The sequence below is a fragment of the Lottia gigantea genome, assembly GCF_000327385.1.
Source record: "Lottia gigantea unplaced genomic scaffold LOTGIsca_33, whole genome shotgun sequence".
NCBI classification, from domain to species: domain Eukaryota; kingdom Metazoa; phylum Mollusca; class Gastropoda; family Lottiidae; genus Lottia; species Lottia gigantea.
Window position 1 is genome coordinate 2,385,354 of NW_008709110.1, and position 10,968 is coordinate 2,396,321.

Consider the following 10,968-nt stretch of genomic DNA (forward strand, 5'->3'; position numbering starts at 1 on the left):
TAATGGGAGAAATCAGCTGAGCCGTAATATGGTTACAATAGAACACAGGCATGACTTTAGTAGGACAATCCACTCTTTTAACTCGTGAAGTTGTGCATCATGTGATACGTAAACCACCTCTATGGCTATGGGTGACTACAATTGGAGCCCCGGGTTAGACTCAAGTCACAACCAAACTGTAATATTTGAGACTCATGTGACATAATATTTTACCCAGTTAGAAGTTCCTGTCTGATATTCACTATTTGGAGAGTTAACATTGTAGCATTGAATGTCTATATATGGTCAAAAGTCCCGCCATATTGCCTCCTATCAAATTCGATTGCGACCCTCACTCGCATGTGCACTGAAGATAATTACGTCATTTCTACATCAACTCTAGCCGACCAAAGAGGTTCAATCCAAGTAACCCCAAGACCCTCAGGCTGATCTCCTATTTCATTCCAGCAGATTCTCTGGTCCCTAAAACTTTTGGGTGCTTACACACTGACTAGCGCATATCATGAATGCATAAAAATCCCCCAAAGCATAAAATAACCTTAGAACATAAGACCATTAGTATTTGGCACAAAATAATTATTTCGATTACACAGAATTTATTAATACATTGCATAGCATTTCATTCTCATGCCATGTTAACAAAATATTTAAATTTATAGAATTTAATAAAGAGCATTGTGAAACTTTTTCTTTACTCTAAAACATATAAACAACATTACCATTATCTTCATACATTTGATACTTTGTGATCATAAACATTGGCATACAGTCACTTCACTTTAGGGTCTTTGAGTATTCACAAAATCAAAAAAACTCCTCCTCAGTTTTCAATAATCTTTACAGTTCCTAATTCCTATGAATGTTTTCATAATCCAAATATTGTTAAAACCAACTCAAAATTCTTTCAGTCTGTCTGATTTCCTTCTTCTTTCATCTGATCTAATAAAGACCTTAATTCCAACTGAGCAATTATAGCACCAATAACAAAATTAAACAGAAACAAAGACAGGGCTAATCTTTTAGGTAAGACCATATTAAATTGTGATAATTTTGAAGTGGTGTCAAACATTCCAATTTTCTGTAGATTACTTGGCTTGTGTTTTTTGGTTAAACCAGTGCAGCAAACAAACGCTGTTAATAGTGGATATATTCCACCAGCTATAAGTTGAACAAAACCAGATTTTAGTTCATAACAAACAGGACATTCCAATTTAAGTTTTTTCTTTAAAATAAGTTTGTTTACTTCAGCAGCATGAAGTATTCCTCCAAATAAAGGGCAAAACAGAGCAACAGGTATCAATGTTGTCATCCGAAAAGCTTTACCCATTCGACAGATTGTTCTGTAGTGATTATTGAAAATATTTCCAGTTATAACACCACTAGTTATCACAATAGCACTTCCATATCTCACAGGCCATCTGGAATAAAACCAAAGGTATTAGATCACAGGATAAGGTTGAATGTTTAATTGAAATTTGAACAATTTAGGACCTTCTACATTTTATCTTTTTATGACTACAGGGGTTACAATTCAAATATTGTTCCAAACTTCTTTATTTATCACTTGATCTTAATCTCTTTATCATAGGCCTCCCAAGTTTTATAACAAGCAGTCGAAAAAGAAGCTATGCTATTTTCACTATTCCCGATCACCAAATATGTTTAAAAGCTGAAGGAGTTTTCAATATGTGAGATCACATGGATTAATATTTGGAAAATCAATTAGAAAACTTACCCAGCTTCTTTAAATATTTTCTTAAACTGCTCATCACCGAGTACATCTGATGAATTGCCTTCTTTCATTATATATATGATTCAAAATCCCTTTTAACAACTGGCATTAATATTCTATGTAAAATGTTCTATACCTGAAAACCATTTAAATAGTTATTGGTATTTTAATATTATACTACTGTGTGAGGCTGTGCAATCTTCAGACAAGTAACCTATTTCAACCTTTGTCCCTACTGAAGTATGCCGAGTAGTTCTTAAAGAATGGTTCTCTTATTTTCATTTATAGAAATGAAATTGCTAATATTTATATGAATAGAAATTAGAGGTGTTCTGATGCCTTGGAAAAAGACCAGTTTATCTCACATGTCCATAATTAACTATTGGATTGTAGGCTACTGTGTATGCAAGTGCAAGTTTTATGTCTTTGCCATAGGAGCCAATTTCAGTGGTATCGCATCACAGTTTGCAAGTTAAAAAGACTACTTATACGATCCAATATTTCCTTTGATTAGCCACAATTAAAGTTGCAAATCCGCAAAATCTATAGGCAGCCCTGTTGTTAGGTTGGGGTTTGTGCCCCAGCAAGTGAGAATTAATCCCCAGCAAAACCTTCTTCAGTTCAGCACAGCACGATGGATTGCTAATAAGATATTTCAATCTAAATTGATCTATTGTCAGCCAAAATAATGGTCATCTTTGAATGTTAGTTCAACGCGTTCAATTGATTCAGTTGGTGTACACTTAAGTTTCAAGGCGCACCCAATCATCAATGATGATAGTTTCAACTGCCGATTCATCCTGGTGAAAGCCTTGCATATCATCGCTTTTTCATTCAATTGAAATTGAAATGACCTTAGATTGAAACTATAGATTGAAAATAAAGCCATCATAATACAATTCACACGAGCAATCATAGGTCAACGGCGGTAACGTATCGTACCCTTCAGACTATCATGCTGTGTATAGTTTTAGGATTTTGCAGTGTCAACAACATGTAACGAAAAAAAAACCCTAGTCAATTAGTATATAATATCGGATTCACGTTTAATAAATAAACTTGAAACTAGGATAGTTCAAAGCCATTATCGTAATAATATCTTATCCACTGCTCCTTTTTCCATAGATTTTTTTGCTTTTCTCCTAAAACTAACTCATATAAACAACTTAGGGCTAGTGCATGGCTAAAGCAGAACTAATTTTTTTCGAATACATTCTAGGGGAGGGTCAGGCTTATAGATATGATGCTTCCTAAATCATGCATCTGAATCAGGTTTTGGTACATAATAAAACAGCACTAAAAGTACTAAGACATCATGAATATATGGATAGCTTGCAAGGCAAGGTAAAATTTTAGGCAGTTTAGTTTCTAAGGTAACTATCACCAGTTTGAAATATTCAACATTCAGTCATACACTTCTTTTGTACTTTTTGGGGGCAATACAGAATAATGTTACCAAGTTTTGTCAAACTCTGGCAAGAATCGATTGCCTTTCTGTGATTACAGGCTTAAACTAAAAGCGTTTTCTACAACAAGGTCAATAACTCCTTTTACACATTTTCTGATTTTCAATAGGGTTCACGCAAGGGTGATAAACAATTTCACAAGAATAGTTTTTTCTAGCAAAAGCTAAAAATCTTGTTTCAAAAACAAAGGCAATAACTCATACTAAATATTTTTCAAATTTTACTCTACAATTACAGGATTTATTTGTATAAGGACTCAAAAACATGTAACATAAAAGTTGAGTCACAAAAAATTATATATATTTTACACACATCACTCAAAGAAATATTTCTCCCTTTATTTTTTTTAATCATAAGAGGTGGATTCCTTTTCTTCAGTGTTAGTCAAATGTTTATGCTGAAATAATGTTGCTTTTTCTAAACAGTTAATTTCTTGATCTGCTATAAAATACCCAGCACAAGATTGCAAGAATGTCACACCAAGACATATATAGAACAATTGTTTGATATTAACAGATTTAAAGATCTGAACATAGGTGCTTCCATCTATTCTACGCCTCAAGCTCAAGCAATATGACAAGCTTAACATTGATGAAATAAGTCCACAAGCTATACCATTACTTATTCCTGATCTCCATCTGATTGACTGGGAAGAATTACCAAGTATGATTTTATGTCTTGGTACACCATGCATTATTGCTGCCATAATAACAGAGCCTCCTACAACTGGTATCACAGTTGAGATAGATCCTTTAGTAAAAGGTACTTTAAATACATTGCGAAATATTGACACTACTCCTACTGTAGACAAGAATGATCCACAAGCAACAAGGTCATTTGCCTTTAAAATCATGTACCTGGAAAAACAAGAAATGAAATTAACTACAAGTAGTAGTTGGTACAAAAATACATTTTTGAATAAAGATATTTTTGGCTGAGTGCAAATAGAAATTAAATTAAGATCTAAAGGAGAGAAAAACCACTTTTGCAGGGCAAGGAGCAAAACAAATTACATGACACCTACAACTTCCAGTTTTCAACACTATTATGGTCTTTGTTTTTAATATGAAGAATGGTTTTCGTATTCATATCAGAAGCAGGAGTAATCACTGTTTTATAAACTTTATCTGGTTAAAAAAGAATATAAAACTAGTTTGATTTTCAAATTATTTATTGATATCAAAATTCAACAGTTTGTCAGACTTTTTCAAATAAATTCTAATGTGTCACAATAAAGAATTCTTTGCCAATAAATGCTATTTAAAAAACATTGTAATATTTCAATTTCATCTTGATAATTCAAACTTACATGTCAGATCTGGGTTTATAATTTATAACTTTTTGCATTTGGTAATTGTATACCTCATCTTTGGTCATGACCCGAGCTCCATCAGGAATTTCACCAGTGTCATCTACACGAAACGCTACATTTGGGAGCTTCATTTTAAGAATATAGCAGCATGTCCTTCCTATAACAGTAAGATAAATCACATTGAATAATATTACTGCTGTCTTCATACATTTGTACGTAAATGAAATTTTTGCTGAAAAAATAACCCTCTGTCAAATTTGAATGGGACGGTGTGTTTAGACATTTATAACAGTACCATTAAGAAGGAGTTTTTCCAACTCTTACAAAAATAATCAGTAAAATTAGACATCCCCACTCATAGGCAAAGACATTTCTTTTCAAAGACGATTGAACTTGGTATGTTAAATACATTTTTTTTTTGCGTTCATTTAAGATACTATTTTCAACTGAAAATAACTATAACTATTATTAACTGAAAATTATAATCTAATTGAAATCACTGTAGGCAAATAAAATTATGTCAAAATAGGCTTTATAATTAATTGGAATGAAATCTAAACTCAAATCAAACCATGACAAAGTCATTCCTCTTAATAATGTCCAAGGCCATGCACACCAGAACATTGTTAAACTGTTAAACTTTAATACGTCATATTTACAGAAAAAAACAGCGCTTCGTAGATGATTATGGTTGGAATGAAGAGCTAATGTTTTCTTTCTCAAAGGAGTTACATTAATCTTTCACTCAGGCATAGCTCAATAGCATCGTAATATCAGTGATGAGTTGATCATTTCTCCTCGACACACGAGTCCGGCTACCCTCAAATTTTTAACTCATGTTAAAAGGCAGTCTACTTGTCCTTGGAGTATTGACTGACAGTCATTACTCCAAGACTTGTCGGACCATGTATAGTTTTCAAAGGCTTGCAAATATGAAATTTTGGGTTGATTTTGAAAGAATAAAATGAAAAGTTTTCAAGGACATAATAACTATGCAAATCAATTGACACAAACCGAAACATCGATGTATGGAACGAAACCTGCTGTCTTGTCGGTCGCATTCTTCATTCACGAATCATGTGTTTGTTTGCTATTTTGACTTCTGTTGTCTCCCCAGTCTTGTCTTAAAGCCATTTACCGAAACTTATGTATTTCACGAGACATTTTATACTTCTCCATTTTACTTATAGGGGTTGGTAGAAACGAGTTTCGGATTACATATGGAAAATCCGAAATGTTCAAATATTTCTCACACGATTCGGACTACATCACTACATCTGAATAACAGAATATCTGAATATGTCTTCATTAGATTCTAATCTCTAGTGTCTAATATTTTTAACAATTATGGTTGTATTGGGAATTTTCTGAATTTCTAAAACCAAAGAGTTTTGGTTTTAACCAATGATTCTTGATGGACTTAACCAACCCAATCTAAAAAAACCTACACAAAATCACAGATCACTAATTTGACAAAAGAAAGGATTGTTTTAGGTAGAGTTATCTCAATTTCTATTAAGGTTCAGATTAAGAATATCAGGTTGCTGCAAACTGTCAATTGATTAAAAAGTCTTTTTTCAAAAGAAAGTGAGTCCATCATTACCATTTTCAAAACAGAAAATGAAATGATTGGGTGGTATATTGTATACCATTTCAGATACTGTTTTAGGAAAATATACCTCACTTTTCTAGTCTTGGCCTTCTGCATTGAAAAGTTGCAGTAAGTAGCTTCTAACCATCAGCAATCATTTGATATTTTTACAATCTCTTGATGGATATTTTGAGAAAGAAAGTCTGAAGAAGTGCATTTATTTCATGAAATTATGATAAAATATGACCAAGAAAATACACAGTGATTTAAAAGATAGATTATATTGAGCTGACAAAATTATATACATAGTTATCAACTAGTTTGATTGTTCATTACAATATCTTACACAAGTTTATATGAATAGCTATATAAACATTTTGATGGATTATCAGTATTTATACTGGTCAAACTTTGATAAACCTTTAATTAAAGAAAAAATGACAACACTTTACTAAGATCTGAGGATTCCTTTGATCAGCTTATTCCATGCAAAAAAATATATGACAAATATCTCTTTGTACCCATATACCAATGGATAAAATAATATCTTAAATATTCACTTTTTGACTTGGATAAGAACCCATATAACCTAGCAAGTGACAAGATTTTAAGCACTGTTAATAGTCAACAGAGCTACAAGAAAAACAGTTTCATTTAAATGCCTATTACAAAAGGGATTAATACATGATAAATGAGATAAATCATAAATATATACATCTTAAAGATTACGCATTCACAATACATGTACTGGTAAACAATTAACAAAAATTACAAAAAACAATTTGTATTTAAATAGAATAAGATTTCTACATGTATGTGTAGACAACCAATCATATTATAAGGAGATATTGATAAAGTTTTATTATATGATGGAAATTGATAAACTTCAGAATAAAACCGTCAGTTACACTGCTTTAGGTTTCATTCGTCATACGACCATTTCTCCAAAATATCATACCACTGAATATATTCTGTCATAATCTAAAAAATATGAGATGTTGAAATGATTTCATTGTTGTCTGAACAATTCATAAAAATGGAATAGAAATGGAAAAGAGTTTTACATCCTAGCTCATACATAACAATTCTAGACTGAACTTGTTAACTTTTTTTTTTATTTCCAATTATCACTCGATGATTGCACATACAGGACCTCTGTTTACTGTCCACATGACTTTACATCTTTTCCTGTATGCCCCTGCAACCCGCAACACTAACCAGGTTGAAAAATGTCCAGAATTATTTGAGACTTGACTTTCAAATCAAGAAGGAAAAATATCTATATATCAAATCAATATATACTAGTACCTGATTGGTTGTAATATAAAAACTAGGATTGATTATTTAGCCTCATATGATTATCAAGTATTTGAAACATTTCAGAAGGGGATGGAATTCTACCAGTTTCTAATTTGGACCAAATTGGTACATCTGAAAATGAAAATTAAAGTGTATATTTTGAACTAGTTCTTAAAATCTTGCATGTTTGAGTTTCATACACAGTTAATTCTGCTTATGCGATATAATGATGATGACGAATGATAAGCGAGCACCTTCATTAATAGACCATCAACATGTATTATGCAACCATAATAATTCTCTCTTACCTCCGTTGTAGAAACGTCACATAGTTTTACAGTTAAATTAATTCAATCGATAATTAATCATATCAGTCTAAAGATATAAAATGGCCATGCCAACAAAATAATTTTAGTGTTAATTCTGACCCAATTCTCTTTCTAAAAAACTACCTCCTTTTAGAGGCCTTTTTGGATTATTCCCTCGAGTGGTCTCTTAATACAGTTTATACTGTACTAACAAAATGTAAGAAAGTAAGATGGTATGTTAACACAATAATTTTGTTGAAAAAATATTTAAATCTCTCTATATGGCATTAAGATAATTCACATTTCCTCTTTAATGCTCAGGAATCGTAGTTTTAAACCCATGTTGATAAATAAAATTAAGGTAATTAAACCTCTTATATAGTGTGTTGTGTGCTATATCAAGTCTCTTTTTAGTATGTTTCAATTTAACCATTTTCGGGAATATTGAAATATATATCCTTACCATTAAATGATATTTCAAATGCACCAGTTGATATTAATTGACCTTCAATAGCATTACTTATAAAAAATACCATTAAACACGCATAAATCTGAAGAAAAAAAGTTAAAAGTTACTTAGAATTACTACATCTCTACTAAATTAAAGGCATAATCAATTCAACTATATTAAATTGTCCACTTTTACAGATTTTACAAATTCTACATTGCAATACAAAAGTCCTTCCATGTTCAGAAATCAAAATTTGCTTTCAATCTTTAATTCCAATATTTTGATGCATTGCTTTTGTGATTCCTGTTTTTAATGCTGAGAATCAACTTCCTTCAATCCTAGTAAGAATTTTACATGTACCTTATTCTGGGTTGCCCATTCATACACACTTGGAGTAGGGATATTTAAAAGGGTAAAGGGGTTATGACCGCTGACCACAAAGCCTATAATAACAAGCTTAGCTATGCTGAGAATCTGTGCAATCAAGGCTCTCATTGAAGGGGCTGGATATTGGCCACCCTCAATGGTTATACCAGGAAAGCGTTGATGAATGGCCTCAGCATATTGGTCAAAGGCCCTTTTATACCCTCAGGAAACACTGAAAAAAACATTGAAATACATTTCAAGTAGAATCAATCATCAAAATTCATTGATTTAATGGAGTGTAGCCTATCATTCAAACTGCTTTGTCTTTTAAAATCTTAGGAGCACCTTCCCTAGCTAAAAAAAAAATGGTTTCTTTTTAAGCCTGTCCAAAACAGCCATCAGAGGTTGGTTAGAGACTGCCAGTTATGGACTAGATGATTATGAATTTCATGTTCATTAATTTTAGTGAAACAATGGACTAGTTGACTATGACATTGTTAAATAATCCGTTAATGTTATTGAATTGATGATGATTGGTGGAGTGTTGTCTGCTTGTCACCCAACATTCCATTTCCATCCTCATATTCATGACAATACGTACCAGTACAGAAATTTCAACGTTGGCCCAGCAAATTGCACTAAGTTCGGGGCCTTAATGTCCTTTTGCCTATTAGGACTAATGGTTTCTTGGGATGATATTAAATCCCTCCATGTTAAAAATAATAAGCCAACAATCAAGCCCACCATCGACAGGTGGCTCATATCGGCCATCTTTACTGCAACTGACCTAATTAACAGCTGGGAACGTACAGATGCAGCATGAATTATTAAAAGAAACGAAATTTTCATATGGTTTGATTTCTATTTTTGATCGAAAAAATCCAGTAAACCCTCTTTTGCCACAAAATAATGTTTATAATCTTGAGATGCCTTTATAACTTAATAGAATTTTGAGAAAGTGTTTCACTGTTGAATCAAATCACCAGAGAACCAGCAGAGTGATTCGGACTCAACATGGCGGCGACTGGAGGACCTAGGGACAAAATAGTTTCACTAGATAGAATTGAATCTAGCATTTTTGCTGCCATTAATAGTGCAGGTATAGAACGGTTTTATTAAACGGTTAAAAAGCATTATTTGATATTCTCAGTTTCAGGTATTTAGTGTGCCTATCTGACCGGCTTTCCACTAGTCTCTGGCACTTTTGGTGCGGCCTATGACCGAAATGGAGCACGTTTAAACCCTTTGTACAAGTGCGTCACATAGGAGAGGCTATGGCCAGTGTTTACAAGAGTTGGATTTTAATCTTAATCGCCATCTGTGTTAAGTAAACCTATAACTTCAAATATAATAGAAATATCAATTTAATTTAGTTGTTAAAGTCAACCCGTCTTCAGAATCTTACTATTCATTGTTGATTAGGCCTATTATTTCTTCAACTGTAGAGTAGGTTTGATAACCTTATGGATAAATAAAACCATATAATTTGGGTTTTTTTGTCAGTTACAATACAAGTATAAGCTATTTTCTTAAAAAATGTTTGAATTTTCTTTTAGGTCATGCTATTCAAGAATTATCTAAAGACAAACCAGTGTCAAAACAAACAGAACAGCACACCACAGCCTTCTTAAAAACATTACAAGACATAGAAACTGGTCTTTCTCAACAAATAAATTATTTAACACAAGTCTCTACTGGTAGGTATATGGATGTGTATGGCAGTGAAAAGACTGGAACTTTAATGTTTGGTGTTTGCAAGTGTAGCTACAACATAATATTATACAATAATACAACTTTTATCAGTGTCTGTTTTTCATGGGAAATTAGTATGGCTATGCTTTTAATGGTCCAAGTCATGGCAGGGGGGGACTGTTTTTTTTTTATCTTTTCCATCCATTATGACTATTTATTGTTATAATTTTTATTCCCTTATAGGTCAGCCTCATGAAGGTTCGTGTTATGCTGCACAAAAAGATCTCCAAATGGCCTTTCATAGAATAGAACATGTGAAAAGTCGATTAACAGAATTAGATAAATTGAAAAATGAACATTTACATTTAAGACAAGCTCAGGCTCAGGGTATGATAAGAAGTTATTCATTGCCAGAACAACCTCATTGAATAGTGAATCTTAAGACCTCTGTAGAGTTAAAGTTATAACTTGGTCAGCCATTGAACTTAAGATTATTTCAAAGAAATAACCTAGAATGAAAGAAGCAGAGAATGTAAGAATCCTATTTTACAAGAATAAGATGACTATATTCTGAACTATTCTATAACTGAGTCAACTGGTATGAAGAGGAAAGATTTATGCAAAGACACCACACGTTTTATTAACACAAATGGTTTTAAAAATATATCAACTTGATTGCTGGTGTTTTAAGCCTTTTAAGTTGCTGGATAATGGATATGTATGACATCATTTTACATTTATATACATTATG

At 32.3% G+C, this 10,968-nt stretch overlaps 4 protein-coding genes across 4 annotated transcripts; 1 reads left to right on the top strand and 3 right to left on the bottom strand.

The window, feature by feature from the left end:
- Window positions 1-560: 560 nt before the first annotated feature.
- LOTGIDRAFT_232962 (hypothetical protein) lies at window positions 561-1,803 on the bottom strand (the record flags this gene model as incomplete). Its single annotated transcript, XM_009058324.1, has 2 exons — window positions 561-1,418; window positions 1,736-1,803. The coding sequence occupies 2 exons, from the start codon at window positions 1,801-1,803 to the stop codon at window positions 905-907; spliced, it is 582 nt and encodes a 193-aa protein (XP_009056572.1). The 3' UTR covers window positions 561-904.
- Window positions 1,804-3,401: 1,598 nt separating this feature from the next.
- LOTGIDRAFT_232963 (hypothetical protein) lies at window positions 3,402-5,324 on the bottom strand. Its single transcript, XM_009058325.1, has 3 exons — window positions 5,170-5,324; window positions 4,508-4,667; window positions 3,402-4,055 (listed from the first exon to the last, which is right to left on the bottom strand). The coding sequence occupies exons 2-3, from the start codon at window positions 4,639-4,641 to the stop codon at window positions 3,545-3,547; spliced, it is 645 nt and encodes a 214-aa protein (XP_009056573.1). The 5' UTR covers window positions 4,642-4,667; window positions 5,170-5,324; the 3' UTR covers window positions 3,402-3,544.
- Window positions 5,325-7,431: 2,107 nt separating this feature from the next.
- On the bottom strand, window positions 7,432-8,747 carry LOTGIDRAFT_120388 (hypothetical protein; the record flags this gene model as incomplete). Its single annotated transcript, XM_009058326.1, has 3 exons — window positions 7,432-7,532; window positions 8,172-8,259; window positions 8,520-8,747. Coding segments are annotated over 3 exons (417 nt in total), but the record flags the coding sequence as incomplete, so codon positions are not given.
- A 792-nt stretch (window positions 8,748-9,539) lies between these two features.
- LOTGIDRAFT_162368 (hypothetical protein) lies at window positions 9,540-10,645 on the top strand (the record flags this gene model as incomplete). The annotated part of the gene is made up of 3 exons (XM_009058327.1): window positions 9,540-9,624; window positions 10,082-10,222; window positions 10,461-10,645. The coding sequence occupies 3 exons, from the start codon at window positions 9,540-9,542 to the stop codon at window positions 10,643-10,645; spliced, it is 411 nt and encodes a 136-aa protein (XP_009056575.1).
- Window positions 10,646-10,968: the final 323 nt, after the last annotated feature.